This window comes from Pyxicephalus adspersus, chromosome 3 (assembly GCF_032062135.1).
Source record: "Pyxicephalus adspersus chromosome 3, UCB_Pads_2.0, whole genome shotgun sequence".
Classification (NCBI taxonomy): Eukaryota; Metazoa; Chordata; class Amphibia; order Anura; family Pyxicephalidae; genus Pyxicephalus; species Pyxicephalus adspersus.
In genome coordinates this window covers 118,834,183-118,855,357 of record NC_092860.1, presented here as the reverse complement: position 1 = coordinate 118,855,357, position 21,175 = coordinate 118,834,183, and the positions used below count along the sequence as shown (strand labels likewise).

General features: G+C 36.8%; 1 protein-coding gene across 1 annotated transcript in view; it reads right to left on the bottom strand.

Moving 5' to 3' along the window:
* Nucleotides 1–623: 623 nt before the first annotated feature.
* The window catches only part of LOC140327467 (plasma kallikrein-like), a 28,585-nt gene continuing 8,033 nt past the window's right edge, over nucleotides 624–21,175 (bottom strand). Inside the window, exons 3-14 of the mRNA XM_072406852.1 lie at nucleotides 20,160–20,319; nucleotides 19,943–20,049; nucleotides 17,647–17,806; nucleotides 14,703–14,812; nucleotides 11,549–11,602; nucleotides 11,162–11,311; nucleotides 9,996–10,176; nucleotides 5,669–5,844; nucleotides 4,902–4,994; nucleotides 3,140–3,279; nucleotides 1,710–1,864; nucleotides 624–829 (exon numbers count right to left, since the gene is read on the bottom strand). Of these exons, the coding sequence (XP_072262953.1) occupies nucleotides 820–829; nucleotides 1,710–1,864; nucleotides 3,140–3,279; nucleotides 4,902–4,994; nucleotides 5,669–5,844; nucleotides 9,996–10,176; nucleotides 11,162–11,311; nucleotides 11,549–11,602; nucleotides 14,703–14,812; nucleotides 17,647–17,806; nucleotides 19,943–20,049; nucleotides 20,160–20,319 (1,496 nt within the window). The 3' untranslated portion in view covers nucleotides 624–819. The remainder of the gene's footprint in view (nucleotides 830–1,709; nucleotides 1,865–3,139; nucleotides 3,280–4,901; nucleotides 4,995–5,668; nucleotides 5,845–9,995; nucleotides 10,177–11,161; nucleotides 11,312–11,548; nucleotides 11,603–14,702; nucleotides 14,813–17,646; nucleotides 17,807–19,942; nucleotides 20,050–20,159; nucleotides 20,320–21,175) is intronic.

Here is a 21,175-nt window from a genome sequence, read left to right as displayed (position 1 = left end):
CCACACTTTAAATCAATAATATACAACATGTAACCATGCTCATAGCAAATATGATGATACAAACAAAAATTCATTGATTTTCCAATATTTTTACTTGAGGTTAGTTTATAAAAATATGAATGATATTTCTCTTTTACAAGAATACGAAGACATAATCGCAGACTTGGTCACAATTCTGCATCACAAATCATTAGCATAAAGGGCCCCAGGGTTCCAATACTTGATATAGTACATTTTTCGCAGGCATGTTAATCAGTAATAAAGTGAAGTAAGAGTAAGGAAGACAGTCCTGCAATATACACCTTTAAAAAAAACGTGCAATGGAAACTTTCTTACTTTCCTAGTTGAAGTTTGTTTTAGGTAGATTAAAGTTGCCAATAAGATTTTCTTGTCTCTATTTACCCGTCCCAGAGATGCAGAATAATCATTTTTCTTCACTATGGCCACAACTGTAAAATATTACATTTTACATCCTTTACTATATGTTTCATGTGAATGGTCAGGACAAAAAAAATAAGTTACTTAACAGGTCAGAAACAGTAACAAAGACAATAATTGTAAGATCTGATGAAAAGACTTTAACATATTCTGATCAATAATAAAAAAAAAAAAAGTTTAGAAACTTACATGTGAAAAAAATTTATTTTTCAAGTATATAAAATTGTAAGTACAGTTTTGTATAACAAGCCTGACAAACCAGGCAATTCCTTGTTTTATCTTGGTCACATTGAAGTAATGACATTTTAAAGAAAATACATGAATTCTTGAATTGATTTGATTCAGTAAATGTAAAAATTCCTCCAGTAGGCCAGTATCATTTCATATTACTCTAGAAAAAAAATGTACACATTACAATTAACAATGTTGACCACATATTTAAAGGTTACATTCAAGTCAACCTGTGATTTATTCATGCTAGAAAATACAACAGTTTTAGTTTAATCACCTCTTGTTAGAATGTACCCCCTGTAATTTGCCCACAAATTGCAACAGTTTTAGTTAAATCTTTTCTTGATAGGGTTTGCCCCCTGTGATTTGCCCATGCAAGGAAATGCAACATGTTCAGTTAAATCTCCTCTTATTAGCTGCTCATACCTTCCATCCCTCATACTTTATAGTTACTTGCTGGCGTTGCCTAACCTAAAACAGGGTTTTGGATTCTCCCCATGCAACAGCACTAGTGTGGTCCAAAGCTGTCACATGGAGTGACTTGTTCCTCCATAACCAGAAGCTCTGGGTAATTGTGTTGCCCCTTACAGCTAAATAAAGCATCAGGAGAGCAAAGGTGAGCATGGTCCACTAGGAGGGATGGGGGAATAAAGCACATCTTATGTATGTCTGTATAAGCAAACTATTTGGAAGTTTGGAAGACCTTGATTAGGCTGGTTTTTAAAAATTTGACAATAGACAGGAATATCAAAATTGGCTTGTGCCTGCATTTATAACTTAAAGTGTGGTAAACTTATTATTACATATACTTATAGTTTTGGTATACATATTATATTTGGTTATATTACATTTATTTTTAACAAAGTAAAGAATGCCATAGTTAGCATAGCCAGTTATTTACCAAACATTCGGTAGAAGAGTTGGAAACCAAGTATAAGTTTTATTATTGACCCCTGTGACCCATCACATAAGAAATGTGTAGAATTTATTCCATGAGAGAAGGATAATAATGATAATAAAATAAAAGATAAATGACTTACATTCTTGTCGCTTCTACAATCCACTCTATGTACTCTGTGACCTTTGTGTAAACACCTGGCTTGTCGGGCCTGGCACATCCCTCTCCCCAGCTGGTAATGCCAGTTAAATACCATGTCTTTTCAACTTCACATACTAATGGTCCACCAGAGTCACCCTTAAGAAAAAAAATTAAACATTTATCATATATAATGCCTAAAGTATGTGTGAGCATTGAAAGACCAAATCACCAATATAATAAAATGTAGGCGTTTGGTAGTTGTTGGTAAGTTAAAATACGTCCCTAATATTTACATCTGTAAGGAACATTAGTGACAAGCCAATCAGCATTTTAGAACAAGTTCAGCAATGGTAGCTTTTAAAATCTCTCTGTGATGGGCCTGCTTTAATACAGTCTTGCAGGTTGTACAGAAGGCAGAATCATATACCACCCATTGAAATGTTCACTTTTAGGAGGTCTGAGAGATATAGGACCCAAAGACATAAGTAAACATATAGGTGTTTCCTCAAAATGCATGCTTTTAAAGAAGGCACAAAAATATAAAAAAGAACACATAGTGACAAAATCTTGTAAATATCATGAATCACCCATTCTTTTGAAAATGTTATTTCCCTTGCTTTCATGGTATTCCCGTGTCTTCTGTACTTCAAAGTATGCAGATCAGGAGTCTGACTTCATTCAGATTTTTCTCAATAATGGTAAATGTACTTTTTTCCAACCTTGCTGATTTGTTTTGTTCCATGAAAATATTTCATGGAAAGTTTTCTAATGATCTGTATGGGGTTTTAGCAATTTTCCAGCAATAACTTAAAGGTAAATGAAAGCAATTAAGATACATGTCAAAGCAACACGGAGTTAACCAAACTCGTACTGCATCTGACTTATGCTACTTATAAAAGTTTGATGGTCATAGAAAAGAGTCCCTAAACTTGATCACTGGTAAAAGGCAAAGATGGCATTTGTGGAGGCTTTATAACACCTACCATCGATATTGGGCATGTACAGAAAAAGCAGCCTACAGTCTCCTGAGATATATGATGTATGTATCCCTTGGGCTGCAGTTGTAGAGTTGGAAAGCGAGAGGTCCTCCCCCAAAAAATGTTACCAAATTACAGGTTTACATGACAGTATTAGTGGTCACAATACATATCCATTTTTTATCTAGTATAAATGGTCCCAAAACGTCTCAGCAGCAAAAGATATGTCTGTGCCTGTTTATAGAGGCAACTTTGGGGTGCTACCGGCCTGTAAACAGTTAAACTAAACCCAAGAACAAAACTATAATGTAATTGAGCTAACCAGTCTTTAGATGTGGTTATGCCATGAGGTTTGCAGAACATTTTCACCAATAACAGGCAATATCCTCCTAAAATGCAATGCTCCTTATTACTTTTCAATGGAATCTCTACATTTAGCAAGATATTAACTCACCTTACAAGAGTCAATATCTCCCTGTTCATATCCTGCACAAATAACCTTGTCACTTAGTTTCACATCTGAATAGCTTTTTTGACATTCCGTACTTGACTTTACTGGCACCTCTGCTTTCTGGAGCACATCTGCAGTAGTTCCTAAACAATATTTGAGAAAAAAATATTGATAATTTATTGATAAATTATTTTGTAAATGCCAAAAAATGCAGTCGGAGAGATGAAAGTATAACTAACATGCATTAATGGTCTTTAACCAATAGTGGAAAGCAGCAGCACATACAAGGGAATTCCCTCTCTCACTTTCTCCAACTGGCATTGGAGGGCTGTGGCCAATACCTAGTACAAGATTTACCACCAGTACTAAGTCATGCTTGTATGGATGGTAATGTAAATGATTTAGGAGAAGTGAGCCGAGCTTGGCATCATTGAGCAGGCAAAAAGAAAATAGCAGCTAACCAGTGGTTTTACTATCTGATAAGTGACAGCCCTATGCTGGGAAGACATGTAGGTGCCCCTAGTCTACTTGGAAGAATGGTAGCATTCAGTTTTACATCTTTTATGTACAATAATGTAGACTGGCAGCAAAGTAGTCCATGGACAGTCTCTTTAAGCTAACATACATTATGAGGTATACTTAAAATGCAGTCAATGTGGCATTCCAAAGCATTTGGCTGCACTGGTTGTTGCAAGTTACATAAAAGGGAATGAAATGTCTGGGAGATATTATAGCTAGATTGAAGAACAGCACAAAAACAAAAGTTGATAAAATGTGGTTATGAGAAAAGTGTGGCTTTTTAGGGGGGAAAAAAGGTAGATTACACTGCTAATTATCAGCAGCACTCCACTACCTGTGCAAAAGTGGAAGGAGTGAAACATAGGCAGGCTGATTTGACTGACTAGATCAGGGGTGCCAAAACGTTGACTACAATCTACTGGTCAATCGCTAAGGCAACACAAGTTGATTGCGGAATGCTGGGGATGTCTTTCGGTGCGTGAGAAGGCTCCCGTGTAACAGTGGGGAGTAGGAAGGGAGGCAGAGAGGGCGGGAGGGGAGTCTGAGGTGAGCAGTGCTGGGCAGCCAAGTCAGTTCAGTCTCCGAGTCACGGTTCAATTACCAAGATACCTTTGTACAGATTAGCAGATCTTTTTCTTGTGCAGCAGGTCATTCTCCTATGACGGGTTAACTGTAGCTTTCCTGTCACTATAATCTTGTAGTGCAATGTCGGTGCAATGTTCTGTCATTCAATGTCTCATTAGCTTCAGTCACTTCTGGGTCATACTCGGTATATAAATAAATTTATGTTTAGCATTTTTATTGTTGGTAGATCATTTTGACTTGGTCATTTTAAAAGCAGCTAACAAGCCAAAAAAGTGTGGGCACCCTTGGACTAGATAATCTTTCTGTGCCAAAATTCCTTTGGCCTCTATAGCATGACATTTCCTGGTTCATTCAGTTCCAAGTGAGCTTTGTTTGTGTTTTTTCTTTTTATGTGCATATGGCAAGATTTATTGACAACTTCCAAGTTAAAACAATTTACAAAGGTATAGTGTTTTTCTGTAAATTGAAGTTATAATGGGTAGGGGAATTAGTTCATTACTGTCCCAATCCTTCAATTAACAATGAGTTTGTTGTCCAGCTGCTGTTTCTTTTGTGAAATTTTAGAATAGTTGATCCACAGTGCCTGCTACTACAAAGGTCAGTGAGGGTTTGGTTTCCAGTTTATCTATAACCACAGAGATGAAATTTTTAATAGAAATACCAGACTCTTCTGTGTATCCCCATCCTGTTATCCAGCATTTGCCAGAAGTTACAAAGTCTTGACGTGGTGGAAGGCAGATAGCTTGTTGATAATCTAAAATTTAATAGCAGAAGAAAACTTTGTAATGTTTTTAAAATTATATATTTATGTTTAATTTTAATGGCTTGTGTAACTGAAGAAGGCTTATGGAGCCTATCATTGTTATAAAATTCAGTATCATTCTCTATCTGACATTTAATTATTTAGGTATATTTTAAAACAGAGGCCAAAAAATGTAAAGCAGAAGTATAAATTACGATTATTACATCCTAATAAAAATTATTTAAATCTAACCCAATGCGTAAAAAAACAAAAAAAGCACCACAATATCATTATTTATTTAACAAAAAAAAGCCAGCAATACCTGAAGTTATTTTCTGTATTATTATTTATCTGTATCCTACTGTATGACTGTGCATCAGTCTCTGATATCATTGTGGAAGAATGTTGGCCCACTTATTTTTACAACATTGCTTCAGTTAATTGAGGTTTGTGAGCATTTATTTATGTGCAGCTGTCCTAATGCCCCACCACAACAGTTATCACATTATTAACTGATTGTTTAAAAAAACATGTACAGGAAAAGTGTAATAAAATAAAACCAAAAGCAGCAGAATCTGGGAAAATATACTATACAATAATAAGTGAAACAGTCGGAATATGTAAGAAATAAAAACTAAAACTAAAAAAACTAGAACTAAAAACTAAAATAAAACTGAAATGCTCACCATTGTATGTCAGGGGTACCTTTAGTTTTAGCAGTGCTATATCACTTCCGTTTTCTGCAGCAATATAATCTGGATGGATTATGATTTGTTCAATCTCCGACTTTGTTGTAAATGGAGTGTTGCTTGACAGTTTTGTGATACCACTGTAAACTACCCAAAATCTAGGATGACTCCATCTACAAATTAAAACATGAAATGAAATGATATTTTTGGTTATTTTATTCATGCATTAATATGGCTATTCAAATGGCAGAATGAAAAAACAGGTCTTGTGATGCACATAGTTTATCTGTAGCTGTAACAGGTTTTCTTGTCGCAGGTTATCAACCTGTTATGGTTTTGGATTAATTATGCTATGTATATGAATAAAGTTGTGATGTTACCCATCCAACAAGAACAACCTTAGGGCTTGTGTTGTCTTCTGAGCGCATTGGTAATTAATTGCATGGTGCATTTGATCTCTTTTTTGTACCTGCATTTTATCCGCTTAAAATGTTTATTTTTTACATTTCTTTAGAATGGGTGCAAAACCTACTAAAAAAAGGCTGTACACACTGGCATTTTGTGTCTTTATGAGACGTAGGGTAGGCGAGATGTTTTCTTTTGTTGTTGTTTTTTTAGTTCTAGGGTAAATTGATTTTCAGTCATGTTGGAGCAATTAAAAAACATAAAAAAACATGGGTATAAAGCAGCAAACTTCATCTGCATAAGACATAAATGAGAATGAATATGATGTTCCCTAGGTTGATTTTATAAAGGTTTATTTATTTACATTTAAGGAAACTCACAAAAGACTCCAACCTGCCCTAAACGCAACATATGATAAAATGACTAGGACAAGGATTGACTATTAAGGAGAAAATAGTGCCATTGTGCCATCTTAAAAAAGGATAGGAAGTCTAATAGCAGACCTTATTGTGCATGTATCCAGGCATTCACAAACTGAGATTTGCCCTTTCCTATGACAAGGCCAATTTCAAGCTATTGGCAAAAAAAAATCCTAGGGTATTTCTTTTCATCTTTTAAGGATGATATGGAGAAATCAACAGTCCATAAAGTTAAATGCTTTGGGGAATTCTTAAAGCTGACAGACCTGATGATAATTTTTAACCCTAAAGCTTGTTATAGACAGTATGATTGTCTGGGACAGCATCAGCGACAACTTTGGTATTAGATATTTTTAAAGGGTTAATTGTTTTTTCATAATTAGTTTGGCTTAACTACAGCAATGACCCCTCAATTTAATTTTCAAAAAAAAAACAACTTTTAGGGATGATATTTTAAACAGGGCCACAACAAATCTACAATCTATAGATACATTTAACCAGTGGCAAAACATAAAAATAAATGTAACATTTGTAAGTTGTTGTTTTTTTTCATTCAGGACAACATTGCATGGTCTTTAAATTTTAAATGTCAAAACAGAGAGAACAAAACATTTCAAAAACTACAAACACTCCCCCGAATCCCTTGTCACCCCTGTATCCCCATTAGTTACCAAAAATATTCAAAATTGAGATTCCAGGTATCTTTTGGAAGAAATTGGCCAGTGTGAGAATAGTATATGAATAGGCAGCACATAGAGAGCACAATAAAAAGACAAGAGCCACAAATATTGCCCAGTGAGTTTAAAGAATGCAAGTAGCTCGGTTATGCTGAAAAACAAAAGGGACAGATGAAGCAGGTTTTACCTTGAGTGTATTATTTGAAAAAAAATAGCCAATCAAAATTTTACAGCGCCAGTGTATCTCCAGATTTCAGCTATTGCCACCTGGACCTGCAAAAAAACAAAAAATCCACACTATACCCACTACCAGGCCCAGCCATTTGAACCCCATTTGTCAAAGCTCTTTGTGCTGCAACCCCTCCAATCTAATGGAAAGTTTTTGGCCTGGTTTGCCCCAGATTCATACGCAAAAGGTAAGGTTAGGTATAACCTCTACCTTTTAATTTCAGTCCTCCAACTTCCCCACAATCACCTCCTCCTCGTACTTTTACCCCTTTTTTTCACCTCTTACTCCTCCAGTGTAACTATTGACAGAGAAGGGGCCCTGGGTGAGTTTGGGTTTTTTTCACTCCTCCATTAGCTCATGGCACAAAAGATATTAGACTTAAATTATTAAATCTCTCAAAGACTAGAGAAGATACACTTTCATCAGTGAAGATGGATAACACAGTAAACCTGAAATGGATCTGATCCAGGACTGAAAACATTTGCTAAAAAATAGCAAATGACTTTTAATAAATCCATTGCAGGTTTGCTGGCTCACCCAGCTTTACTGATAAAAGTGTATCCTCTCCAGCCTTGGAGAGCTTTCATACAATATGCCCAATGACTCTTAGACATTTTTCTACATATTTTTCCCAAGTGCAGAACAGCCACTTGCCTGAAAGTGCTTCTAGTGTGCCTTTTCCTCATTTCTTCATTTCTGCAACTATGGGTATGGCAAATGTTTTGAATCCTGGACCACCCAGCTTCACTGCTGAAAGAGTATTCTCTCCAGCCTTGGAGAGCTTACCTACCTATTTCAACCTACTCTATCCTTTGGAAAAAAAAATCATAATGCTACAGTGGTTCACTTACTATGGGTTAGTGTGGTTTAGAAGAAGAACACATAATGATTAAAAGATACATGCATTGAAGCACTGAAGTCTGTGCTATGGCAGGGCTGTTGACAAGCCTCCTGAAAACTCACCAACCAAACGACACCAACCGTGAACAAGCACTGTGATTACTTTTTTTAAATTCTCAAGTCATTAGGAGCAGTGTCTTAACATTTTCAGCCTATAAAGGGCTCTACGGTGTTATGAAACATTGCAAATTAAAGACAAAAATACCATATTTCACCGCCCCAGAATATTTAATAAAAAAACCAATGCCTCTCTATACTTCATTTCTTCTGAAGTTCTATAATATGACCCTTGCAGAACCCACAGGAGTTTGGTTTAAATAAAGACGATTGAAAATTCCAGGGAAAAAAGGTACTGGATCAGGTCAAACCACATGAGATTAAATTATCTTCAATAAATTTCTTTAAAGGGTGTTCTTCACAGGTCAAAATGGCACTTAGATATAAAGAACTAGGCTGAACATAGACTGAGCATTTTAGATCCATACCTCCAAGCAGAAATCAAAGGTAGCAAAAAAAAGAAGTGAGCCATGTGACATAGCCTAGGAGCCTGAAAGTGTATGAAGAAAGAAAAGCATGTTCTTACTTTTTACTGTGAAAATCTTTTTTTTTTATCTTTACCAAATAGTGGCTTTTTGAAAGAGAAAGCTGTGTACAAGGTCCTGACTTTCTGTACAGGCAACCGATTTTAGATATAAATAAATATATAATGAGGATATGATCAAGACATTGAGGTAAATCTTAAAAGTGCATTTTGCATTTCTTCTGAGGTGATTATTATATCAGAAAAATGTAATTTTGGTAAAAGCATAAATCATTTTTATTTAAAGGAATTTGCTACTATTATAGATGTCCCTACCAAGTAGTCATAGAAAATAGTAAGTAGCTGAATTTATATTAGAGTACTATTACTAATAAGAAAACCAGTCTCTTTTTCCATGTGGGTATCCTCCTACCCACTGGTAAATACCAAACATTTTCAAGTATAGAGAAGCATAGAGAACCTTTTCATATCCACCTTCCAGGGGGCCGTGTTTGGGCATGAAGTTTAGTTTTAGCATACTTGCAAGCAACAGTGCAGGAGATTTGGCAAAGGTGACTTTAAATTAAACGGGCCAAAGCATTTATATAAAATAACTTTGATTTTTGAATATTCACTCTTCTACTTGTCTGACCGAAAGCCTATAAAAGTAGTCCCTTGGTTACATACATAATAAGGAATGTAGGTTTGTTCTAAAGTTGAATTTATGTGTATGCCAGAACAGTTACATTATTTTAATCAATGCATATAGGACAAATGTTTGTCTCAACATATTATTAGGCAGCATGGTGTCAGGTACTATATAAAATCCTCGCTGTGAGCTAATCCCAAACAAAGCAAAAAAAAAACTTTATAGTGCCTAGACATTCATTTCCTTCTGGAGCAAGCTGTGCTTTGATATGCAAAAAGAAACAACTGCAGAGTTTGTCTTGTCATTAAAGAGATACAAGGGGCTGCAAAAGAGCTCAGTCTCAGCTGTGTTTAGCCAACAATTTCTTCTGAAAGTCATGCAAACTGCCCACCCCCCTCCAAGCCTCTGTGCTGCACACGAGGGAGCAGGAAGCCTTGTTCATATTTAGGAGTCGTCCATATGTCAGATGTCTTTAACCCGGGGACTACCTGTATAGATTATGAATAATAATGAAGTATTACTTACATTTGCACACAGTGTGCAGCTGTTACTATCCATTGGTTGCTGATAATAGATCCTCCACATACATGTCTGATGTTTAAGGCATCTAGTTTAATGTGCATGCTCACTTGCCATGGCCATTCTCCTTCATAACTGTTTTTGCCACCTACAATTCTGTTCTCTACGTCAACAGGCTGTCCACATCCTGATTGAGAATAGAAGAACATTTTGAATTTTTAGCTATAATTTTTAGCTACGTTTCAAACAAAATATTTAAATAAAATTCTAAAAGAAAAACACAGAAAAGGACAAATTTTAAAGTTATTCCACTAAAAACTCACACTTTCCCACTGTATAGATACTGTCCCCTTGAATCAACCTATTACGTTTAAAATACTAGAAGAGATATTTTACCAGGGGACAATCACATATCTGTGGTCATAACTCAGTCTCATGCCTCTTCCTAAAATTTCTCCTAGTGTCAACATAAAGGTGTAGCTGGAATACTAAAACTCTTTTTAATGAGACTCCATAGTTGGGTGCATGTAGACCAGGCATGGGCAAACTATGCCCCGCGGGCCGTTTACGGCTCAATAGGGATGTTTCTCCAGCCCTTTGGGTGGTCCGCGGCTCTGGCCGGTGCCACCCTGAGGAGGGTCAGGAGAAGGACCCCGCTGGAGGGCGGCACACTGCCCAGAGCGGCGGAACAGGGTCTAAGCCTGCGATGGGAGAGTGGGCGGGCTGTCACTGCACACAACCCGCCTACTCTCCTATCGCAGGCTCAGATATGTGATGGAGGAGTTGGCGGGGTAATGCCATCATGACGTCATGTTCAGTGGCATCATGATGGCATAACCCCGCCCACTCTCCCATCAGACCCGCCCCTCTGTCAAATTTTATTTCAGATTGTGGCCCCTGACTAAAAACGTTTACCCACTCCTGCTGTAGACCTTTAAAAATAAGCGATATCAGAAATGGCAGTTTTTATATTTATTTTCTGACTGGTGTGATAAAATTATTTATTTTATTATTACATTTCTGTACTTTCAAACATTTAATATACATTTGCTTTTAGGATGTATCTAGTCAACATATATGAAGCTTTTGTCATCCTTTCCAATTTATTCCTTAATAAGAGTTATTACTGAACACTCATCATCCACTTGTTTCATGTTATGTATTTACATTACCTCCAACTGTTCTAGTCTTGCATAGTCTCATTGAGAATCCTGATATCCCTCCTTTGCCGTGTTCTATTGCTGTTGGTAGCCCATTAGAAGACATCTTTAAATAGCATTTACATCTTGGGGAACAAAGCAGATCCATAGAAAACATGAAGACTTTTTTGATCTAGGGAAGTAGCATTCATAAAAATTTCAACATAGAGAAGCCTCTCAACACATTCCCATTTTTCCAACTATGTATCACACTTACCTCTTCCTCGCTAAAGTGCAGGCGCATCTTTCCTGCGCATGCGGGCAGTTCTGACTCTGGGCGTACTTAGACTAGCAAGTTTAATCAGCTTTGCCGGCCAATCATAAAATAGCCTCTTTACCATCCCTGGCTGTTTAGCTAGCCTCTGTGTTCGTGCAATGTGTCTCCAGCATTGGAAATGACTGGCAACGGGCAAACTAAAAAGAGAGTAAAATGTGACATGTGTACTTTTGTTTAGATGCAGCAAAAGCATGGGACTGTTGATTTTTGCTCTGTTGACGAGAATTTTAAGAATTGGAATTTAAAAAATCTAGTTCTGTGTTTACAGATTAAAGAAAACTATGTAGTTGCATGAAAAGGTCTTAAATTTACAAGCAAACCTGATTTTTCCCTTTCACTTCATAGCAAAATTAGGTAAATGTTGATAAATGTTAAATTGTGCCCCAAAGCATTAGATGTCATCTTGAATATGCAGTTTCATTTTGGGCAACAGTTAACAAATGTTTTAGTGCAAAAAAGGGCAACAAAACTTAAAAAGGGCATGGCAGAATTTGACTATGAGGAAAAGTTAACTGAAGTGTATACAGTCTCCTTTGTATTAATACATAATGGGACCATGCTATCATTTTAATTGACAAGGGGCACTTGGAGAAAAATAGGTTTGACCTCGGAAAGGCTTCTTTGCAGTTATAGCCAATCCATACATCAGTGGGGTTTTGTTTTTTGGCCTTTATGTCCATGTTTTTTTTTTATCAAACCATGTAACAAACCACTCGCAACTAGGACAGCAAACCCTGGACACATCTTTTGGTGCAGCATCCACAGCTCTGTCCTAAGTATATAGCCTAGACCTGGACATTCCCCCTCCATCCACTTTCTTCAATTCATGCCCAAGGATCACTGGTCTAAGACAGGTTCCTTTACTGGCTGCTCCTTTTTATGTAATGCCCATTCCTGTATTCTTGTGTATACCCACCTCTTGTTTTTCAGTGATACCTGGTATTCATTTTCTCTTGAGTTTTCTGGTTGACCACAATTGCTGTCCAAGTGTCAGCTGTTGCCAGGTTGGAGTGTAGCTGAAGGCTGCAGATAGGGAATAAGCCAAGCATATCACCCTTTGGCTGCTCTGGTGTACACAGGGTGCTCTGGTGTAAACCTGGCAGTTTCATAGACTCTGCCCCTTGCTGTACGTTAATCCAGTAACACGGGGCCACTGCCTCCATGACACATGCACCCTTTCCGCTATGCAGTACCAGTCCAGAGAAGGAGACACAGAACTACTTGATGGGTTCATATTTATTAATATATGCAAACCTTGCCCTCAACATTTCAGCAAACCCAAACAGAGGGAACTCCACTTTTACCATTTGCATACCCCCACTTAGTCTTGATCTACAGGGACGTTTTCCCCAGCTTTAAAAGCCCATGTTTGAACTCCCCATGCATTTCAATAGGCTAATCTACACCAGGACGTTTCGTTGAGGCATGTTTATGAGCGTTATCTATACAGTTGCTTGTAGCGTTTAAAAAATGAAAATGCAGGGTGGAAATCGCTCAAAAATGTGGGAAAACAGGAGCAAACACTTCGATTAACTTCAATAGGGTGTTTTCCAGTGTTTATAAGCACTGGAGTGTTAAAAACGCAGGGTGTTAAAAACGCAGGAAAGCGCAGCATAGACGTTTTCCAGCAATTTAAAGGCATACCATACCATAACAAATTAGAAACATTTACATGTGTTTTTAAAAATGACCATGTAGACCCAGCCTTTTAGTGATTTAGTTTGTACTTAGACTGTTCAGTCCATGTTTACTCATCAAATGGTGTAGCAAACACAGATATTTTACCCCCCCCCAGGGTTAATCCCAGTTTCATATAATAAAAAAATAAAAGACATTTATACTTCTGGGTCTGATAAAAGTTTCTCACTTCTTTTAGGATCCATACACAACTGTTTGTTTATCTCAGCAGACCGGGACACGCAAATCCTGTGTGTCTCCTCCAATCCACACCAAGGGGTGACACCACTGGCGTGGCCATGACACCACCCCACAGAATGTTTCATTCCTGCCCATTGGCACTGGTTGCAAACAGGAGCCCTGACTGTTTCCAATATTTCTCCTTTGTGTAACAACCCATTTGTTCTTGGAATCCTCCTTTAAGATACCTGTACCTTACTCAGGCACTCTTTCATTTTTAAAATCATCTCTCAGCTTTGCATTTACTGCATTTGCACATCAACAGACATCTCTTCTGTCACAGTGTAAAAATGTGAAATATTTCATAGGTCATAAGTCAACCCTGCAGATTGCTTTATAAAAAACTGCAAATGTTTCTGAAAGCACAAAGTATAAATGGCTATTAATATCTTCAAGTCATACCTCTGAAGAGGGTACTGAGAATGCATTGAACGTAATTCTGTCTTTTAGATGAACTTAGTAGACTTGTGTCTTTTTATGCTAATTATGTAGGCTGTAGCACAGGAATAAAAAGCAACCAGACAGATCATGTCTTCAAACAGTATGCTACAAATCTCAACATTCATTTTGCATGCAGTTTTACATACATTTACCAGAGCATAAAGTGAAAATGAGTCTAATAATGGCCATATAATAACTGAAATATTTAATAAAACAGCGTTTGGATGAATTATAAAAAAATGGAAAGAGCACCAATCACATTATCCTCAGGAAACACTGGAACGGCTCTCAGCCAGTAGGAACATTCCAATGGTCCTTCAGGAGAGCCTAGCAACCAATCAGAAGGGAATTGAAAGTTGAAATCCAATGTAAAAAAAAATTTATTTAATCTTTCCAGCCTGTATGTAGATGTCAAGGGAGAGTGATCTGCACTCTCTGAAACAATATTTTTTATTGTTAAAAAATTTAGACTGACATTTTTTTGAAAAGGAATTATTAAAAAATGACTTGTTTATTGCCTTCACTACCATGTGACATTATTCAGATGTTATACAGTGAAAGTAATTTTATTTTAAAATACTTTCTTGTACAAAAAGTTTGTTTATTCTGCTCATCCTCTCACCATCACCTATTGCTAACATTTCATGCTGAGAGTGATTTTGTTCTGTTGCGTATCTCTCTGTTTTTTAAAGTAAAAGGATGAAGCTTAATACCTTAATATCCTCTCCCCAATGACCACAATGCATTTTAGGAAAATGGCAAAATTTTACCAAAATCTTTAGATTTTCACCAAATAGTTGGGGAATAGTTATGCTCATTTTCACACAAAATGCAAAAATTTTGTTTCACTTTAAGTGCAGATTAGTTTTTTCTTTATACCTGAAGGTCTGGTTTTACATGATTGGAGACTAAAGCCCGATATCATATTTTCTTTGTTAGATGCTTCAGTTGGCTCTCCATTTTTGGATGTCCTAATATAACAACGATTTCTAAGAGAACAAAGTAAATGTATATGTTAAATGTTAAAAAATGTACAAACAAAACATCACACAGACCACATTAAACAGAACTTAAGTTTCACCATAACAATGTGTGTCTTTATTGCAGAAAGGATCAGGTGATGTCCTTTTTGCAATAAACATTCTTACCTGCCTGATTGCTCTGTGGAACTGTCATGTATTTTATGACATGAGCAGGATTTTGCCATGGTGAACATTGATACTACTGCAGAAGCATTTCTTTTTCTTTTGGGTGAATTTTTGTGTCTGCTGGAAACACCACTCATTCACATATTTATGGTTGCTGTCTATGGTGCTGAGATTGTGTCTACCATACACAGAGAATGCTGGCTGCTGGTAAATTGTGTTTTTTTTATTCTCATTTTCTATAATGTAAAAACAGCATTACCTCTAAAACTGGTATTCACATAGCAAGGAAGCCCTTCTATGGTAATACCAGCACACATGCCATTTGGGGAGCATCCTTTCTGCTGTTTGAATACTATTCTGTGTTTTCCAAAAAATTAGAAGTTGTGTAGAGAAACTACAAACATGACTGTAAGCACATGACTGTAAGCAAAAGAATATTGATATTGACTTTAGATCATATTTATAAGCCATACATCTTTGTATGGCTTATACATATGATTTTGCTTCTCGAATGGACATATAAAGCAGTTACTTTGTACATCATCACCATTAAGGGGTCTCTGCTGCATCATTGAATGTGTAACATCCTGGGGCTGTTAAAATATTTATTTGACAGATAAACAAATTAAATAGAGTGTGCCCATGACACAAGCATTTTACTGAAACCACTGAAATGGTCATTTAAGTAAGCATGCCCTCAGCAAAAGATAGCTATTATGAATGGTGTGCAGAGTATTGTTTGGAGTGGAGTTCCCAATTTCAACACACACTCTCGTTTAGTAGTTAACATACTTTTAAGACCCTGTGCACCCCCTGAGAGGCAAAACCTGGTGCTGACCACCACCCCCACCTGCCCCTTCTCCCCTACTGATACACTGTACACTACTGATATAAAATATATTCCTTAATAGCCAGAAAGAATATAATACTTTTTTTGTGCTCCTAATAAAACCAGTACCTTGTAAAACTAGCCTTAACATCATTATTGTGCCATACATAGCTTGTGCATAACTCAAATCTAATACGAATAGATGATTGGTTTCATAACAGAGACAGGAAAAGCTGGGTTTTATTGAAGATCGTACATTCCCCATTAGACCTTCACAATGTTCTTCCCAGCCTTTTTAGCCAGGTGCACCACCTGGCACTTTTTAGTAACCACCTGGCTGTTTTTGGGTGGTTACTGAAGAAGTTAAGTCACAACACAGGGGCTGACACACACCTACAAATTCTTCCCAGCCGGCTTAAAAAAAACTCTGGGTTGAACACTGGTACGAGCGCTGCCATTGATAGACAGCCTACTCCTGTGCTCTTCCCATCCTCTCCGGGGCTTAATTTTAGATCTATTACGTCTAAAGTGCCATCTCTTACACACAGGGAAATTGTCTTCCAGGCCGGGTCCTCTGACCCTCCTATTTGAGCTTTTCCTAGCATGGAATGCCAAAAACACTGCACGTCTGTAACATACTCCAAAACAACAACTCCCACCCTTCTCATCCTTAAATGTCAGGAAGTTTAGTAAACTGGCTCCCTGGTTTCAATACCTGCAACTTTCATCTTTTATGTTCCATTCTCCACAGGAGTCTCTCTGCTCTAGATGTGGTATTAAGATCCCCAGATTGCCCATCCCATACTATATCTTAATTGTATAACATAGGCCTTCAAGAAAATGTGCCCAATTCCCTTATCTATACCAGGTATTAAGAATCAGACATGGGACTGTCTATCTCTGATTCAGAATGGGAAAAGGCTTTTATCCTAACACACAAACTTGCTTTCCCATGCAAAGCCTAGGAGATCAATTATAAGATGTCTCCAGGTGGTATCGATGCTCAACATATCTACATCGTATCTCCCCTTCTCTCCCTGATACATGCTGTGATTCATTTGTGGTGGGAATGGGAATGCCCAGCTATCTTTCATTTGTGGGAGACAATCATAAAGCTTTATAATACATTCACAGGCTATGATGTCCCCAACAACCCCAAGGCACCGTAAAATCTGCCAAAAGGAATGTGTTACATCCCTTTTTAACGGCAGCCAGAGCAGTTATCCTGAGGTTTTGGAAACGGACAGCTACAGTTTGGTATATGAACACTGGTGGGATGGTGTATCATCCTAATTGACATGGACTTACTTCTTGAGACATAAAAAAAAACAAGTTTGTAAAGTTGGTAACTATGTGGTGTAATTAGAAAACACCAAATCTTGACATTCACATTTTCTGGTGAAGAAGAGTTAATAATCAATAAAATATTATCCAGAGAATTTTAGGTTCACTGCTTTATAAGCACACCACTATGTACCAGTATTTTTATTTCCATAGAGAGCTTTAACCATGGTATGTGTAATGAACTTACTTTAACACTTTGTGGGAACGGATAAGGTACACATGAACACATTGCGCTGGGAATGAGTAGATATCCGGTCATGCCCTTACTACATGGGGCTGCCAGATTCCTCCATAAATCTTCAGACAGCTTTTCTTTATTTAAAAAAATATTAGTTGAATAAATTGATTTCATCGCTTGGTCTTAATTAAGGTAATCAATGTTAAAATTTCATTAGCATGCTGAGAGGGGGGGAAACCAGGAAAGACAAAATATAGGCAGATTACTGTGTAAAATTATAATTAAACTTTAGCTTAAGCTTCCTAATTGAATTCAAATACTCACCGTAGCTGTGCACTGTGGAAATTCTCCGTAACATAGGTAAAGAACTGACAATGAATACTGTTGGTACAGTACTCCCTGCATTGCTCCACGTTTGCCACTTTGCTAATGTTGTAGTTTGTCCCCATCATGTCAAGTCCTGGGAAAAGCTTATCCCTGCAAGCTGTAAAAAAATTCTTGAATATTTTGACATAAATATGCTGAATAGTTAGAAAAGAGCAGAACAATTTACATTAACGCTGACATCTATAATTCACCTGACATGGATATAGATTGTCCTTTGCTAGTCCGAATCAGTTTATGCCATTTCAGTTTTGCATAATAAGGGTCAGACTACCCCCTTGCACCTTTTAATCTCTCAAGTCGGTGCTTGTTTTCTACTTAACTCAATCAGAGAGCTCATTAGGGTTAAAAAAATTGAAAGTTTTTGCTTTGCAAAACAAAAATGTCAGCAAATGTTTACAATTTGACTAAACACATTTGAGTCAATAGAAGGACTTTTTCTATGACCTAGCTTTGTTAATGGACAATGCCATTGATTACCAGATCAGAACTAACATAGGGGTTACATTGCTTTTAAACAAATTTTACAAAAGCAGTTTCCATTGCAAAATGTAGGGCTAATTTGGACAAGTAAACAATCAGTAGCAATATTACTCCACTTTGCAGAGCAATTCAGTCTTTTCACTATTTCATTGTATTGGTACAGGCTACGTGTCAGGGTTTTTCAATGTTTTACGTTCATTATTGTCATTATTCAGATTTGTTCAATTAGCTGTCATTGTGCATACCACTCGAATCTTAACTTTTTAAGGGCGGGAGGGCAAAAAAAAACAATAACAAAAGAACATAAATGATAAATTTAATCAGACACTAATTACTTTTTTACAGATTTGTCCCAGATTTATTTTCTTCTGTTTTTTTTAGTATTTTTCAAAGTATTGTAGTAATAATTTATCTGACAAATAGACTGGCATGAAGAACAAAATGTGAGGAATAATGAAAGAGAGTCAGATTTTTTTTTAGAAAAGTAAACACAGACACATTGCCTATATTAAGGCTAGTGTGTTATTATTCATTTATTTTTTGTAGGGTTCATCCCAATAGAGGCAGCCAGGTCATACCCAGGTCCTTCCTAGTAAGGTGACACCAGAAGCTCACAGAGGTTCGCATGTCTTCATTTTTAGGGGCTTATTGTAATTCCAATGCACATAGAGAGAAGAGAGGGTGTCAGAGAGGCATCAGAGTGTCATTAGGGTACAGTTCATTTCCAAGGAGTACATAGTAGACCCAAACACAGATAGCCTTTATAACTTAACTCATACCAGGAATAACTTATTTGCACCAGAATGAACAGTCTTGAGCCTTAGTGGCATCCTATCTTCAGGTTCCTGTCCTCTGGGTATTTTTCTCTGAAGAGCTGGGCTCCATTCCTCCCCCTTTACATTTAAGTTCCAGGCCCCAGAGGCATTCACAGCTGCCCACCCCATCCTCTAACTCTTTTAGTATTCCATGGCAAAGATCACCAATGAGTTCCCCAGCTTTTTAACTTATACCTGGACTTGGACCTAAATTTATTTTCCAAACTAAAATCTCTCGACTTTCAGATTTAAAAGGTTACAGCATGGCTAATTGGTTGTCTGACTGAGCCTAGCTCATTATAGATTCACTCAGTAACTAGCTTATAAGGTTATTAGTAGAAAAATACCAACTGTTTAAATATTATCCGAGAGATAATTTACAATATTAATCATTAATCACTGCAAACCAGAAAGTCAATAGATTGGTGGGCTGTGAGAGAGGGAAATATTAACCAAACAAATACAAAAAAAGGCAAAAAATGTTTTTTTTAGACCTTATCTCTCTAGAATGTTAAGGTTGTTTCAGCTTCTCCTTTTTTTATTTATTTATTATGTTTTTTTTAATTCTGTTATTCTGTTAGAAAATTCATATTAACTCTTTATAATAGGGCGGTTTAGGTTTTAGCCAACTGAACGTTTTGTAAAGTCACAGAACTTCAACGTGACACCAATTTTATAAGTGTATGGAAACATAAGTTACCCCACCATAATTGCACAAAATTGAATGTGTGCTAACATGAAAGGGTATTAGGCACTTGTTATAAAGGTAACTTCTTTTATTTCCCCACCATAAGCAATTTTACCAACTATCAATTACTGTTATCAAGGTCATTACATTCAGGAACCTAAATAAAGTATAATCAAGATCTGGTATTTATATCATTGGCCGAGTGTAAACAATTTACTATGCTAGATGGAAACAGATATAAAAACCTTACTGTATATTTTGGTTGTGCAGTGTTTCAAAGAATGTCCTGAAACTGCTCCAGCTGATGATAATTCTGGTAATGATACTTTCACGCTGTCCTTTAGAAGGCATGCAAATCTTTTTTTTTTAAGGAAATAAAATGATTATTATTAGTATTCAGATACTGTGCATTATATTAGAAAATGTTGAAAAGTTTGTAGATTGTAAAAAAAAAAAAAGGAGTCTACCTTTCACTTTCTTTAGGCCAGCTTGCATTTAGGTATGAAAACATAATACAACGCGGATTGAAGGTACACACTATCTGGCAATATTCAACATCTGGGACAAACACAGAGCCTTGGTCACCTCCTTGATAGTACACACCTTGTTTCAGGCCAGTAATACAATCTAATGAAGAGGGAGACACATGCACCAGATTTAAAACAAAACATTGCACAAGGCATTTTACAATAATGTATAAATTGTACAGTTACAGAAGAGATTCTCTTTGAAAGTCATGTTATAGGACTCAGAGATGTCCTTCCTACAGATTTCATAAACAGCTAGGGCTGCAAATGATTAGGCCAATAAAAGCAAGTTTTTCAATGGGGTCTATTTATAAAGCAGATAATCTGCAATTGACTAAAACATTCCCTGATAGGGAATCTTCTAGGTTCATGTGTTTCAAAGGCAGTAATTGATTCTCCAGCAGCGAATATTTCAGTGATTGTCCGATTTACTGCTTTATAAATAGACCCCAATGGTGTGAGATGCTCAAAATTGCAAATAGAGGACATCCGACATATGGACGACTATACAAACGGGGCTTTCCTGCTCAATCACTTTTTTGCTAAACACAGCTGAGACTGAGCTTCTGCAACCACTTGTATGTCTTTATTGACCAAGACAAACTCTGCAGTTGTTTCTTTTTACATATCAAAGCACAGCTTGCTCTTGAAGTTAATTAATGTCTAGGTTCCATGAAGTTTTTTTGTTTTTTTTTTTCACCACTGCCTGATATTACAAACATCTGTCCTAATTGCTTTTAATAAATTAATGTACCTGTTCAGACTTTCTCCCCCTCTCCATAGAGCAGAACAGTGCTGTATGTACAGCACTCGTTCATGCATCGTGCAGTCCTTAGTCGCTGAAAAGGATCGTGAAAGATCCTTTCCAGCGACAATTATTGCACGTGTGTATACAGCCTTAAGCCCTGTACAAACGCCTGATAGACATCATAGTTCTGACGCTGGGAGCCATCCTT